Source organism: Petromyzon marinus, unplaced genomic scaffold (assembly GCF_048934315.1).
Source record: "Petromyzon marinus isolate PM22_M1 ecotype Great Lakes invasive population unplaced genomic scaffold, UKy_Petmar_22M1.pri1.0 PM_Scaffold_7, whole genome shotgun sequence".
NCBI classification, from domain to species: domain Eukaryota; kingdom Metazoa; phylum Chordata; class Hyperoartia; order Petromyzontiformes; family Petromyzontidae; genus Petromyzon; species Petromyzon marinus.
In genome coordinates, this window is record NW_027423677.1 from 1,601,599 (window position 1) to 1,618,097 (window position 16,499).

The window sequence follows — 16,499 nt, forward strand, 5'->3', positions numbered from 1 at the left end:
GTTGTAGCCTGGAATCTGTGACAGCGGACACACAAATGGCACAAACGTACAACGAAGATAGTCACCCAAATAAGCCTTTAACAGACTGTGCTGCTGTTAGGCGGCATGGCCCACGAGGGGGTAAGTGGCCAACACCTCTCCCCAGTGCTGATGTTTACACACTGCACCAGGTACTCATTTAAGAAAGAGTTGACCTTGGGTAGGCAAAACAGCAGTTCAGATAATCCTCACTGGTGTTGGCGGTGAGTGGGAATTGGGTTGCCGGGTTCATAGCGCAGCGTGCTAACCACTACACCAATGCTCTCACACACACACATGCGAGTATTTCCAACACAAGTGATACGTTATTATTACACTTATTAACACTGAAAAACTTCGTCAAGTCTGAAGACTTTTGAGGAACAGGGGGAGAGAAGATGACAACTCCACACAGTAACACTCTAGTTGGGAATCAAACCCAGTTTTCTTGCTGCAAGACGCAAGGGTTTACCAATGTGCCACCCTGCCGCCCATGGCGATACGTAAACTACCTTAATACCAGTTTCAACGCATGATTCTTTTTAGATATGGGAGGAAACCAGAGAACCCGGAGGAAACCCATGCAGAACAGACTCATGGAGTTTTGTTAAGACATCTGATATCTACCAAGGCTCCCACACCCTGACTTAGCTTGGTATTTTGAGAACTCGCATTCATCAACAACAGCCCCAAACGATCATTTAAATAGGTCACGCTTCAGATAATGGCCCTTCTTGTGCAATGAACTAGGGCCATAATAAAAATCTAATTTATACAGCACCTTGGATATCGAAATATCTCAAAAAAGCACTGGACATTAAAAAAACTACTCAAGTATAGATACAAGCCAATAGAAATAAAGTAAAAGCCGATAATAACAATAATGACAGTGATACTGACACTTTACACAGCATGCAAAATGTAATAAAAGCTAATCATAATGATTCCCCTCACAGTAATAACCAATCAGAATCCAGGAAAAGCCAATTAATAACGACGTTTTCAAGCTGGATTTAAACACACGGACAGTCACAACTGATATAGGTAGGGATAGTATCCATAGGCTATGGATATACAGTCTGTTCTATAATCCGGTAGTTGCGTACCTCAAGAACACCGCGTTTTGGAAAAATCGTGTTATAATAAATAATATATATTATATGGGGTAAAGCGCATTCCGCAATAACGCGTGAGATGCGTAACACAGGCTGAACAAAGACTAAGGAACGTGGGTAGCATCTAGAAGCATCCAGCAGCATCCCGCCTTGTGTGATGCTACGCCGAGGCAGCCGTTACACAACCGCTTATTCCTAATCGCGCGACGTAGTTCCATTCATTCAACCGAGTTAAATCCAGTTCAGATCCGCGTTATACAAAAAAATGCGTTCCCTCATACGTTCATCATCGCGTTATATCCAATTTGCCAGTTACAGGAGGTATAGGACAACAGACTGCAGCTCAAAATGCTAGCTATACATATATTTTTTCCATCCAAGACCGGAGTTTATATTTTATTCCTGTGTTATAAGGGTATTAAGTTCAGGGGCTAAATGCCAATGGATGGGTCTGATAGCCACGGGAGAGCCTCAGGAGAGAGTTTGTGTCATCTTGCCACCCCCTCCATTGAAGGAGCGCAGACTACAGTGGTGTAAAATGTGGTCCATAGTTTGGGTTGCATGGCCACAATCGTACAGGAGCTTGTTTTTAATGCACTGCTATGTATCTGTATGAGTCTCTATGAATCTCTAGGAATCATAATGGGTCTCTCTGTATCTCCTATGTATCTCTGTGTCTCTATGGGTTTACTATACGGTCCCACAGTTTGGGTTGCATGGCAACAAGCGCTATGCTGTGGCTTGTGTCATTAATTTTCGGCCCGCTGACGTTCCGATGCGGCGAGCGTTTGTTTTTTGTGCACTACTGCTGGCGCAGCAAGCAGCAACAGCAGCATGGTCACAATATAAATCGGTGGTATTCCGAGGTTGCGCGTCGCGCCGCACGGTGAGTACCTCCGGGCGGACGAGGTGCATGCGGATCCGCTGGTGCTGCAGGTTGGACGAATCCAGCGACACGCGCACGCGGTCGAACATGTTCAGCGCGATGCCCTCCACGCACAGTGTGAGGCCCTACACAAAACACAAAGACATCTCTAATGTAGCCTTAACAGACTGTTGGGGCAAGTGCTGTTAGCGAGGAGCACAGATGAAGGCCGGCACGGCACACAAGGGGGTGGTTTGCCAGCGCCATGCCCGGCCGCCTTTGTCTCCCCAGTGGCGATGTTTACACACCGCACCAGGCATTCAATTGAGTTCCGAGTCAACCTAGGGGAGGCCCAGGACCGGTTCAGATAATCATCACTGGTGTTGACCGTGCGAAGGAATCGAACCCAAGTCGCCAGGATTGTAGCACAGAACGCTAACCGCTACACTACCGCTGACTGCTCTCTGCCAAGTGCCCTGCATACAAGTACGGATTGACGTGAACCCAACGTTATTATTCATACAATTACAAGGGTCACTCAGAAAAGCCTCACTGATTCTCAAAACGTTTGCATTCAAGGTCACTGCTACGTTTTTGTAAAAGGAGGCGAACGATTAATATGTGCTCCCCAAATAAGTAATTTGCATGTAATTTGCCAACCTTGGACCATGATGCTGGCACACGAATAACGTTACAGGATCTTTTAACGTCCACTGTTAAAGCGGATAGCCTGTAAATATTTTACGCTTAATACACACCACAGTATTAACCGGAGTGGCCACCGTGTTTGAAACGCAAACCTCCACAACACACAGCGAATGCAATACCGCTTGGGCCACCTCACCGCGAGCTGAAAACCAGGCATGAGAAGCCGATGGCTGCAATGACCAAACCAACCGAGGGATCGTGATGTGCGGGCCAGCCAAGGAATTTTAAAGCCTTATTTGGCCATCATTAAGGAGTAGATGCAACCCCCCTTAGGTTATATGGAGTGTACAATTGCAGTTAAGAACATACCTAAAATATGGCTGCAAATGTTGACCCTTTTGAGCTTCTGGTCCAAATTAGGCTGTGTGCATTATCCACGCAGAGTGACAATGTAATGCGGCATACAAGGCATGCTGGAAAGGACCGGATCCACTGATCACAAATGTGCTTTTTGCCATCTAGAGATCACTTTTTGCATCAACTACTATTTCCCTCATTTGTTTTTATTCTACAAGTACTTTTCTGCCCTTCGAGTTTCTCATTGTTTACAGAAAGCATTAGATTTTCTCTATAATTCTTCCGGATCTGAGGGATTTTACTGCATTTTTAATGTGATGTCCTCTCCGTGACAATACGGGCTCCGTCATGGCAGTTATTTCCAAAGCAAATTTAATTGTGACCGTTTTATATTTGAAACGCATTTACATCATTTAATTCAGTTTCAGTTTATTTTGGTATAGCCCTGTGAGCCATCCGGCTCTAATGTATCCACCGGTGTAACTTCCTCTGTAATAGTCCACACTGCCAAATGGCAAAAAAAACGGAGCTTCGTATCTCACTGCGTTCTTCCACCTTAAACCAAGTGTCTGTGTGTCTGATAGAAACCTAATCGTAGAGAGATGGTCAGGGGGCTTGGGTCCCAGTGCATTAAGCCAGTCCTGGGTTTAAATGCAGAATTCAGCCGTTCGGGAAATGCCAATGCCTCCCGGTTAAGTGAACACATGCCCTACCTCCTCGTCGAAGGTAACGTTGAGCTTGAGATCTTTGGAGTCAAAGAAAACCGTCCCCTCCAAGCCGTACTTGGGAATGAGCACCACCACGGCGTTCTTGCGCACAAACAGCACGAAGCCCTCTTCGCTCACCACTCCCTTGCTCTTGAAGAACAACTGAGACCACAACAACAACAGCCGTTAATCACCGCTACGTGGCCAAGAGCAGACACACGCGCATCACTTACCAAGCCCATAATTACTTAACAAAATTTAAGGTAATTTTCCGCATCCCCCCGCTAATTTATTCCAGTTGTGCTATTGGCATCATGTCATGGGGATTATTTTGAGTTCAATCGTGAAGGTACAATGTCAATTGTATTGACTATAATCCTCCATCACCTGACAGAGCCAATCAAATAAAGTTGTCACATCATGGGCAAATGTGCCAAGTGACGAGGTTTTTCAGCAAACACAGAAGAATGCTGAAAAGCAATGTCAAGTGTAGCCAACCAGTACAGCCACGGCACCACCACACGTAAGCGTGTGAATAGAAAACAATTGATTCTTACTACACGCACAATACGATGCCTGCTTTCGTGACCTTAAAAATGGTTTTCAAGAGACGAATGGACTCATTATCAGGTGCCTAAGCACACGCCGTGCAAGCTCCACGTGGCCCACACTTCCGCCTCCCACCTGCGTGTGGAAAGCTACAGACGAGCGTTGGGCGTACTGCGCCATCTTGTGGCGGTAGTTGAGGTTGTTGCAGAGCTGCTGCTGCTTCTGCTTGTCGGTGAGCGCCGGGTACGTGGGGTCGGCGCCCACGCACACGGCCAGCAGCCGGTGCACAATCACATCCGAGTATCTGTAACGGTACAGGGAGACAACAACAACAATATTCACATTTGTTGTAGCCTCTATTTAATATGATGATTACATTTACAGTAGATACAGGCTGCGGTATGGCCACGAGATGCCAACGGAGCAGCGGTATTAATCCACCAAGCACCGCGATTCATTCTGGTGGATCTCAGCGGGTTTCACGATCCACTAGAAAGCTACGCAAACAATGACTCAGATGGATTTAACGCTGTGATAGAATACTGTACTCTGGACATACCACGTTCTAGCACCATCTGCTGGTGGAAATTATCTTTGTTAATGTATGAATTTAATTCTTTGTTGAGGATTTTTTATTTGTCATCAGATGTAACGCAAATTGCTGCCTGCTCATATCTGTGTTCTTATTTAAGATCCACAACAAAATCGTTAGCGATCCATGGCAGAATTGCAATTCACTTTTGGCCGCCGCTGCAACACGGCAATGGATTCTTGATTCTGCACGTGGAACACTGTCACCCTCCTTGTAGGCGTTGGTGTTCTCCGGATCCTCTAGTTTTTCTCCAACACAAGCCAAATAACCATTTAAGGAATTGGCCAAACTTCCCGTTTATAGGACCTTTTAGAAAAATAAGTCAAAATCTGAATCTTTATCCTGGAGAAATCCGATTCGCGATAAAAGCTCTTTTTGACAGATGTCCAGTAGGTAGATGATAGGAGTGCTAAGAATAGGAAAGGTAAACAAATCACTAAAAGTAAATAATAGAAAAAAGATATACAAGTTGTATGTTGAACTTCATTCGCACCGTACGTAGCCAATCGTGCTAATCGGAGGTGTGCCATAATGACAAGTTAACATTGCATAAGTACATCAATTATTAAATACATTCTTAAACTTGGGAAAGGCAGCACAATCCCAGACCACACCAAGACAACAACATAGTCTCCTCAATAATCGCGAAGGTCGATTTCACGCGTGTGCCTGACGCCAGAGCACGTCACCGTCGAATGGGCGACGTGAAGTGGGTGTAGATGGCGGTGGCGAGCCCGTAGTGGTGGGTGTCGGGCTCCATGCCGGAGCAGAAGTAGATGGCCTGCATCATGCAGCGTGTGGCCAGGATGCGCAGCAGAGTGTTGAGGTATGGTGGCGCTCCCGGCACCGCCGCCCGGTCCAGGGACTCGGCCAACGCCTTAGCCGAGTCCACCTGGATCTCGATGTTCTGCGCAAAAAAATCGGGCACACCGGCGTTTGTGAGGTGACTATCCCGCACGTGGCTTGTAGTTCAGTGCTGGGGAAGCAGCAAGGGTTGTGGTGTATTGGAAAGAAAACGTTATTCAGCGCACTTCCTGTGGGCATTCAGGTTTCCATAACCTGGCTTGCCAGGAGAAGGCAGTACAGCAAGTGGATTAATCTACATCTGGCACAGTGCCTGGCTGCCTTCCAGCGTTGTCTGTGGTTCGTCACACCTTTTGAGTTGTTCTGCCTCTAAGGGCGAGTGGAAACTATACGGCTACATCTCAAGATAAAGGTAAAAAGTGCAGCCCTGCAATTGCTCGCTCAGGCCAATACTGACATCGTTTCAAGACACCTCTGCTTCACAGTAGGGGGTAGCACATTCCCACCCATTTTGAGCATAATGTTCATCACAATAAGTCGACCTGATATTTCAACATTTCAGTGCTGGAATTTATCTAAAATTAAATACAGTACTACATTTATCGTGATGGTTTTTTGTTGCTTATTTCTGTGGAGTAGCTGGGAAACGAGCTGAGTCCTTCAACTCCCTACACTTGATAACACAGTATGTTCAATGCGGCTGCTGGATTTTGAAGCCAGGGTCCCAGCTGTAATCTCTGGGTCATAGGGTGACCCAGGTGACCCTTGCAAATGAGACTATTATGGTCTCTTGAGTTATCACCCGGTTAAACCAAAAGACCTCAAACAAAAATTTGAGCCACCCGGCGACCTCTGAATTCCTTGCGAGGAGGATGATATTGATGGAAGGTTAACAGCAATCTAGAGACAGTAGAATCCCTCTTAAAGAGCATTAAAGGATTTGGTCATTAAGCGAGTATAGGAAATACGTGTTAAAAGATTAATTCGTTCCGATAGCATCGAAAGTTTCCCTTGTTCACCCAAAAAACGTACTTTATAATATTTAAACAATGGATATTAATACATAAAGATACTAACATTATAACCACATCATATTAAAATAAACACTGTTAATAAATGCATTCATTCATTTTGATTTAAAGTTTTCGTGACTGCAGGGATTCATATTCTTGGTTCTTTCGGTAAATTCACGTAGAAGGGAAACAATAAAATAATAAAAAGTATAAAACAATAAAATTCTCACGACGTTTCGACTGCAACACAAGTAATCATCATCAGGTGTGAAAACCACAACAAGAAAATTTGAAAAAAGTGGCGGTTATTTTAACGTTAGCACCACGGAGAGAGATTTCATAAACCATTTCGGGTCTTAATTGATTGATCACGCTTAAGGTGGCTTTCAGACCGCATCCATTATTTTTCGTCTCCCCCCTCCTCTTTTCCGAACATAGATGGACTCGTCCATCTGAACAAACTGTCAAATCTCTCTCCGTGGTGCTAACGTTAAAAATAACTGCCACTTTTTTCAAATTTTATTGTTGTGGTTTTCACACCTGATGATGATTGCTTGTGTTGCAGTCGAAACGTCGTGAGAATTTTATTGTTTTATATTTTTATTATTTTATTTTTTCCTTGCTATGTGGCATTAATTCATATTTACTGTACCTACAACAGCCCGTCGTTAACAGAGAAATGGTCGGTTAAGCCTACACATTGGAGGCCCGTTGTTAAGCGATTAGTTAACAAGGGTAGTCGTTAAAAGGGGTTCTAACTCTACCTTTGATTTCGCCGCCTTCACCAAGATGTCGTAGTTGGAAGGCGGAGGCGCTGGATGGCGTCGGAGAAGCGCACACTCGGGGAATTCGTCTACGATGCGCTCCGCCACGGAGATGTTGGCGAGCAACATGAACTCCTCCACCATCGAGTTGGTCTCCCTGTGTACACGCACCAGTTTCCGCCACCACAACACATCAACCACAAGGGTCAAGAATCTTTATCTTAGATTATTTTGCTGATAATAAATATCCCACGTGATAAGCCACTTTGTTCAGCTATCATTTGTGGTCAGGGTTTTACTTGGTAAGATAAAAATAGTTTAGTTGTATTTGTATATTTGTTTAAGTTATTTGTTTACCTTTCCAATACTTTGCAATCCTAACGTGTGCTTGTATTGTCTGTTGTTGTAACGTTGTGACCTGCCCCAACTGGACATCTGTGAAAAAAGAGCTTTATAGCTCATCGGATTCTTCCAGTAGAAATATATATTTTGATTCTGATAGAGAGATCTGCACAACAGTCGGATTGCAGTCATGGGAGGTGTCTTGTTGACGAGACTCACTTGAGTTCCTTGGTCTGCAGGTCGATCGGGTCGTGGGTTTCGCTGTCCATGTGGAATCGGACCTCAGGGGATGCCAGAGTCAATGCCCTACGGGTGAAGAAGGGACATGAGCGATTATCATGTCCAGCCAAAACAACACAGAATCTTAATATAAGACACTTCACAAACTCAGATATTTGAGTTGAACATGCACAGCTCGCTAAGTCAATCCACTGCTGGATGAGGGCCACCCCATGCCATGCGGGTCGTGGGGTGGTTTTACCGTACTTAACCGTGGTGGTCAGTACGCGTTGGCAAAGGTGGGGGAGCACAGACATGGGAGCATTAAGTAGAGTAAAACAATTTATGTCACTGCATTGTCCTCTTGCCCACAATGTAGCCCCGCAGCAGCCTGTAACACTCCAATCTAGAAGGATGTTATTAACTAGGTAAAACCTTAACTTCTTTATTATTGCCTTCATTTCCGCATCTCCAGCTTCTTCAGCCTCCCACTCCCAGCCCCGCTCACTTTCCACCCCCCCCCGGCATTTTGCCGTGCTCGCCCCTTTAATCCCTCTAGCAGCACCCCACTTCCCCTACCCCACACCCCCCCTCTCTATCTCTCCCCCCTTGCTCCCCCCCACTCTCTTACCTATATAGCCTCTTGTTACAACAGCCCTTTTTTGCCCACTTCAGCAATTGTTTCTGGCTGTGGTTGTCCCACCTGAAGAAGGACGCTTGTGTTGCGCCCGAAACGTCGTGATTTAATTTACTTGTTATTTTATTTTATAGTTTTACCTACGTGACTTTACCGAAAAAAAACCTGAGTATGAATCCTGTAACACTTGTTTGTGCATGGTATTCACCCAAGCCTCATGCATCATGGGGTCAAAAAAGCAACAGGTGCAGCCTTGCAATTGCTTGCTCAAGCCACTGCTGGAAGAAGGGTGCTCCCATAAGAGGCGGCCCCTCTAGAGATACACCCTTCTACAGTCCCTTTCAATGTATTTTAGCCTACTCTTCCACGCTGGCCGGATGTCTTAGAAGACACGGGAGTAACCACACTTTACCGCGCCACAGGCGACCTGCCGATCGACTAAATGTGGTGCACCCATTAATACTGCTCATCGCTCCAGTGGCGGTGGAGGGGATGAGGATCTTGACAATGAGTTACCCGTTTTGAATGCGCCTCTGCTTGAGGATCTTGGCCAGGGAGTTGAGGCCACGCAAGCGGCTGGTGACCGGGTCCTTCCGCCCGGCGTCGTTCATCATTAGCTGAGCCTCTGCGTACGTCAAAGACGCCTGCGGGGATACGATGAACACACTACGGGTGAACCATGGGGTCCTCGCAATTACACAATGCCCACGCCTGATCCAAGCCCAAGCCAGAACTCAACAGATGTCTACGTGGCGCCCGATGACCACTGAGGGTTACGCTCACCCAAAGACAGCAAAATTTATATTTTTTTAATTCTCAAAGCTGGAATTTAACCAAATTTAGTGCAATGTAATTTGGTGGTCTTTTGTGCAGTGAGTTTAACACATAGGCTTTCGTGACCAATATCATCCATAATACAGGTTTTTTGGGTTAGATTGTGTAAATACGTAAATGTGTCGTTAAACCCGCCACCACCCGACACAGCCAACTAGTAAGGGTTGTAACATAAACAGAACGTGGCCAATTCGTCACTGGTACAACACACCGGTGTGCTGTACTCGTGACGAATTGGCATGTTCTGTGTTTTGTGCAGTGATTGTTGACTGGACAGAGACCATCAACTCACTACTTTCATGTCCTACCTCGCACCTCCGATTAGCACAGTTGGCTACGTATGGTGCAAAAGAAGTTCAACATACATACTACCACTTGTGAACCCGGTTCATCTCGCTACACTTGTGAACCCAGAGGTGCAAGCTCAACGCTCTGACCTCTCAGCCATCCGGAAACCTCAACTGCACTAACATAGCAAGGCACCGATACAATACACGTGAAAGCAAACGAGAGTTTTACAAAAACTGAACGTCTGTGGGGGGGGGGGGGAACTCACCTTGGAATTGATGATGCTCTTGGTAAAACGTGTACTCACGATCTCAGCCTTTGGAGTCATCTCCCATATGCACGAGAACGCCAGCCTGCACGCGCACAGCACATGCATCGTGGCCATTCACCGTCGAGTGGCGGAGTCGTCGACATTGGACTGGTGCAGGGTGTTCACTCAGGAAAGCCTCGCAAAGTCTCGAGACTCTTTTTCAGGAGGGTCTTGCCAAGTTTTTGGTAGTCGAGTCATTCTTTCAGCAGCGGGATGTTTGGCCAAATACCGGTTTGGGTTGTTACAAATGACTCAACTGGAATATATACGTAGCAACCATTGTTCGACTGCAAAAGCTTTGCAGTACCCTCCCGAAGTTATGAGATTCAGTGAGGCTTTCCTTGGTTAAGGATCATAGTAGTAATAACACGTTTATGTTAGCGATGAGAGGAAACCTGATAACCTGGAGTCAACCCATGCTAAATAGGGGGAGAACATACAAAATCTACATGGAAAGGCAACCAAGTCGGGCATCAATCCTCAGCAGCTAACGCACGTTAGCTGCTGAGTATGGGTTGCAATGTGCGCACTTGCGAGTTCACAGTTGTTGGTGCATCTCACCGGTCGACGTTGGATCTCAAGGAACACAGGTTTGAGCTCAATAACTCTGGCACCATATCAATCCTCTGCAGGCGCACAAACACATAAACGCAACCACTTCTCTGTCAATAAACACAATCTGGCAAATACATATGCACCAACTCAACGAGTGTTTTGCAAGCAAACCCACACATGATTAAGTCACCTGCAGGTAAGTGTTCAGCAAAGGGATGTTTTCGCGAATGCCACTTAAGATTGTATGGGTTTTATTTAGAGGAAATCTGATGAATCCAGAGGAAACCCATTCACTAACAGGGGGGAGGACAAACAAAACTGCAAGCAAAAAGGCACAAGAGTTGAGTAATCAAACCCAGCGTCTCCTTGCTGCAAGGCACGAGTGTTACCACTGCGCCGATAGCCTGCCGCTCATGATGTCACGGTACATCATATGATAAGAAATCCGCAAAAATCACCTCGTTTAAAACATCATGAGAGATATTCAGCATTGTTGTTGCACATTTTTTAATTCTAATTCATTTTTAAGTTATCGTTATTCACACGGGAAGTACTGAAAAGCACGCAAAAAAATGTGGTGAAAATGTCAAATACAATTACAGTTGTGGGGAAACTGGTACCGCGATGATCGTTACATCATAATATTTTACATCATGTCGTAAAGTTAAGAATGAAAGGATGAAATCGGCGGGTCGTAAAACACTTGATATTGTGGCAAGAAGAAATCCACATCTTACCTTCTCACACAGGTAAACTGTGGTACCACGCAGAGATGCCTCCTCATCCAAGGCATTCCCCGGCCGGATAAAGTAGCTCACATCGGCGATGTGTACCCCAACCTAGAACACACATTAATACACCGTCACCACCCTCACATGCATGGATGTGTAATGACAGGGTGATACCTGCCGGCCTGTAAGGGTAATTAAGGTTATAGCTGCATTACATAACGCCTTATTATGAAGGGGCGTATCTGGGGTAAAGGTCAACGGCGGAGTCAGTCGAGAAGCTCCGGGAACCATCCCGAAGGGCCTAGAAGGTTCTAGAAAGGGGGCGTGGCCAGAGGTGGAGCTTGGCCACTCCAGGCAGATATAAAGAGCACCGAATCAGAGCTTCGGGGCTGTTAGCGTGGGGTCTGGGTCCTGGTTGCGTCGCTACCGTCGTCATCTCTTCGTCTTCGACCACGTGGCTGGTTCTTCTGCAAGAGCAGCTCTGTCTCCGCCGCTACGCTCGTCAACCAGCCAGCGTAGCTACGCAGGATGGAGATGGGCTGCGTGCTTGTACAGCCTAGGTGTAGCCGCATTACAAAGTGTATCGCCCTGTGTGCTTTTAATAAATAAGAAGCCTTCTACTAGACGTCTGTCGGAAGTCGCTCACTCCACATGCATGCATAACCTCCACCATAGCCACTCCAACCAAAGCACAATAATATTAAATGAAATGCACATCCATTACTACCTGGTGCATTCATTGTGAACCAGGCATTCGGCCAGTGACGTGGACACTTAGGCCAGTGGGGTCTTAGCCATGGCTTGGCTCAGGCTTGGCTCTCGCGCAACATGCATTGAGATTATTTCTATTATTTTGGCTGCTATAAATGTCCAAATGATGGGCCACTTTGTTGAGCTATTCATTTGTGGCTAGTTCACTAATCAAAAATAAATCAATACCTCAGTGGGCTTTGCCTGGTAGGATGGGGATGGTTTCGTTGTATTTGTTTGTGTTTGGGTTATTTGTTTATCTTTCTTGTACTTTGCACTACTATTATGTTTTTGTACTGTTTGTTGTTGTAACGTTCTTACCCGCCTCTACTGGACATGTGAAAAATAGCTTTATAGCTCATCGGATTCCTCCAGTATAAATATTCTAATTCTCAATAAGCCACATCAAAGCAACGCTTAAAACCAGAGCTGCCTCTAAGCATGGTTCCAGCCCTGAGCCTCTGTGTCCCTTGTGCCTCCTCGTATATCTCTGCATGCTCCCAGCCACGCTCAGAATTTCCGTGAGCTGAGCGTGAGCCAAGGCACAGCTGAGCCACTCATGCTTCTTTGGAGGCAACGGAGCAGATCAAGCCAGAACCGAGCCATGTTGAAGTCAGTCCTGAGCTGAGCAGAGACCAAGAATACGGGCACTAAGGCAACAATGTTTGGAAACTTAAAAACAGGAATATTGTCCACCCCTTTGTCAATCCACTGTAGGATGAGGGCTTCTCCATGCCATAATAGGTCGCGATTGTCATTTGACCTTGCTTTATTACGATGGTCAATGCAGCTGGTGAAGGGGAGAACTTGGGTAGTTTTTTTAGATATCACTCTGTACCGGTGTTAGCCATGACTGGGAATCTAAACCAGCTTGACAGGATGAATGTGCAGTGCACTTATCATTGTGCCACTAAACTCCCCTTGTCATCTCCGCTAGCATTGACAAAACCATGAAAGGAATAGGCACGAATTACCGCGACCGTGACCACGATTACCACCACCAAATGAATACCTCGGTGTTCCCATTGTCGAGCGGTTTGCAGTGTAGGGCATCGTCGATGTCTGTGCAGCCTGGAGGATCCACGCTGCAGATGGACAATGCACGGAGGTCCTCCCTGCCAGCCTGGTCCTTGTACGGGACACACACAGCACCAGGTTCAACAAAACGCTGCCTTCCAACAACCAAAACACAGGGTGAGCCATACATGGGTAAACCAACTTCATTCTAATGGCGTTCTATCTTCTCAATAGGCGACTGAATATTTTGAAAGTACAGTCCGTTCTCCTATGACTCTGCGTGTTTTCATATCGTGAATTAGATATAATGCGATGAATGCATTAGGGAACACATTTTTTTCATAACATGGATGTGAATTGGATAAAAGGCGATCGAGTGAACAGAACTGCGTTGTGCGAGGCAGAATAAGCGGTTGTACGGTTGCCTCGGTGTAGCATCACACAGCGGGATGATGCTGGATGCTTCTAGATGCTACTCACGTACCCAAAGTCTTTGTTAAGCCTGCGTACGCATCTCACGTATTTGCGGACTGTCCTTTACCCTATATTATTAATTATGCGATTTTTCCACAATTCGGTGTTCTTCAGGAACGCAAGTACAGCGTTATAGGAGAAAAGTCTGTAGTCCCCTTGCTCCATTCATTTCTGTACTGGACCATCTCCACGGCCACTGCAGAGTCCTCCACATCCTGGCTCACCACTTTGATCCGCATCTCTCGAGGCCTGCCTCTTGGGTCTCCGCCCTGGTGCTTCCATAAGTCCGTTGCCTTCCTTCCTCCGATGTGAATTTCCTCTCTTCTTACGATGATGTGTCCGAGCCATCGACTTTCTTTCAGGTCGACGGCTTTTCTATATACGGTCTGCGGTAAAGGTGTAGAGCCCCGTGGCTTCTCGTTCATGCCAGTGCAGCGGAAGGACCTCGACTGGAGGGAGAGCTCCAGAGAGGCCCTCTAGAAGGTATTCTACGCAGGCCAAACATCTTGAAACTATTGAAGTTTGACAGCACGATGATGATGGGGGGTGTTTTCGCATTTGTCTATTGTCGGGGGCCTATACGTCGGGGGCCACACGTCGTGGGCCACACCAAAGGCCACCCAGGGGCCACCAGTGGCCCGTGGGCCTTGTAATAAAGAACATTGAAGTAAAGGATTCTCACATGCACGACCAAGCACACCAACACACTGCAGGCGTAAGAATTGAACTCAATCGAGGAATTGACATATCGTCACACGTCTCATGCGTACCTCTGCTGTGATGCTGAACGTGGGAGGGGGCAGGCATGCAAGTACGGCCTGGCTGAAGGGCTGGTGTGGCACGTCGTGCTCCAGCAGCAGCACCTCTGTCTCCGTCTCCTTATCCCCACATTCGCCCAGAGAGCTCACAAAATGGCCCTGCATAAGCACACCGACGATTAGCACGGTTGTCTACGTATGGTACGGAAGAAGTTCAACATGCATATGCACATACGTGGCCAATCGTCACCGGTATCCCATTTCCACTGGTACATTGGAACCCAGACAGCGCAGAGCTCTCGAGGTGTCTGTGGTCACCCACTGGCTTTTTGCCGTGTCGAACCAGAACCAAACCGTGATATGCTGGCCCCACAAGGCATCCAAATCTATCCGGGGGCCGAGCAGGGCCAGGGGCGGGGCTAGCGACATGTTAATTGTGTGACGGCAGTCGGTACACCACGGGGACGTGGCACCACAGCGTCATCTGCATGTGCCATGAACTTGTTCAAAGCATTGACCGTCCATGGCATGGATCTGCTTTTGCAGTGGATAAACAACCTGCAGCCTACTAAACCGTGCCAGCCATGGTGCCGCTCGGTTGTGCAGTGGCAAATAGGTATGAAAAGCACAACCACAATGCCAACCTTGTACCTAACGTACATTATGTAGAATATTAACCGGCATCTGTTTAAACAAAGATACAACCCAAAGAATACATCTTAACAATATATTTAACTTTTCACCAATTTTGTTTCTCATTGTGTTAATGGTATCACACAAGACGAGGAATCTATACAAACCCTCCGTGGTCAAGGACGACCCACAGGAGCAGACATAACAGAGCTACTTCTAAGATCCATTGAAGTGAAATGCAGTCCAAATTGTAGGGGGGCAGTGCTTTTCCAACCACTCTGCCAATCAAAGTAATGTTCATCACATGGCAGTCAAACGCAGTAGTTTTCTCAGAGATGGAAATTAAACAATCGAAGTGCACGACCAAATTTAATATCGTTTTTGGTGCAGTTATTGGTGACTGGGCTGAGACTATCAACTTACAACACCTTAATAACCTAGGTTGAATCACAGGTGAGTTTGCCATGCTTTCAAACAAAAAAATCACAGTGGTGCCAGCTCATCCACCCTGACTTCCAATTCACCGTGTCACCGTTCGTGTTTTGGGTTCGACCGCTGTATTGCATACAGAGCCGCGTGGCCGCGCGTCAAGTGACAGAAGGATGAGCCCGACGATGCCGACCACGGGACGGACGGGTGAGGTGTCACGGCGTGCGGGGCGTCACGGTGCAGTCGTACGTTCGGGTAGCGGGAGTGTCGCAGCCAGCCATCGATGGCCACCACGATGCGGTGGGCCTGCAGGGACGCTGCTTGTCTTGTCTCCACCCGCACTCGTGGCATGTGGCGGTCCGCGGGCGTGAACAGGTGGCGGGTGGCCTGCAACACGCACAAAGAGCCCCCAGTAAGGCATTCAACAAACTGTTTGGGCGAGTGCCGTCAGCACACACCTATTCAAGCTGGTACGGCAAACGACGGGGTGGGTACGGCCAGCACCATGCCCGACCGCATTTGTCTCCACAGCGCTGATGTTTACATGCCACATCAGATACTAATTTATGGCCGAGTCGACCTAGGGAAGGGCCCAAGACAGGTTCAGACATTTGCCGCTGTTTATTGGTTATGAGCGATAAAAATAATCCAACTCGGGTCCCAGGATTCGTAGCGCAGCGCGCTAACCGCTACATCACCGCTCCCCACACGTACACACACACATGCAGATCAGCCCACCTCCTTGATTGGGCTGGGTATGAGCATGCCGCACAGCAGCCTCGAGTTCCGCTTGATGATGCCGACCACTTTGCCAGTGGGCCGACGCATCTTCCCACTTTCGGCTTTCAGCTGGAGACCAAAACAAAGGACAAACATCGTGTTGCGTAATCTAAGCAAGAGCGACGACAGCAACAGCAGCAGCTGGGATAGCACCGGGAGATGACAACGCAAACTCAAATGAGCACTCACCACAGTAGCGTCTCTCTCACACACTGAAATAATGAAATAACTATTTTTTCACCAGCTCACTGCATAACACAATACAATTTGGCTTGAAGGGGAAGGAGCAATCCAAAACAATAGCGCTTAA

General features: G+C 47.0%; 1 protein-coding gene across 1 annotated transcript; it reads right to left on the minus strand.

Moving 5' to 3' along the window:
* Nucleotides 1-5,245: 5,245 nt before the first annotated feature.
* On the minus strand, nt 5,246-16,253 carry LOC142923789 (exosome complex exonuclease RRP44-like). The gene is made up of 4 exons (XM_076064767.1): nt 16,148-16,253; nt 15,549-15,796; nt 7,433-7,589; nt 5,246-5,758 (listed from the first exon to the last, which is right to left on the minus strand). Exons 1-4 carry the CDS (start codon nt 16,235-16,237, stop codon nt 5,537-5,539), a joined length of 717 nt encoding a protein of 238 aa, XP_075920882.1. The 5' UTR covers nt 16,238-16,253; the 3' UTR covers nt 5,246-5,536.
* Nucleotides 16,254-16,499: the final 246 nt, after the last annotated feature.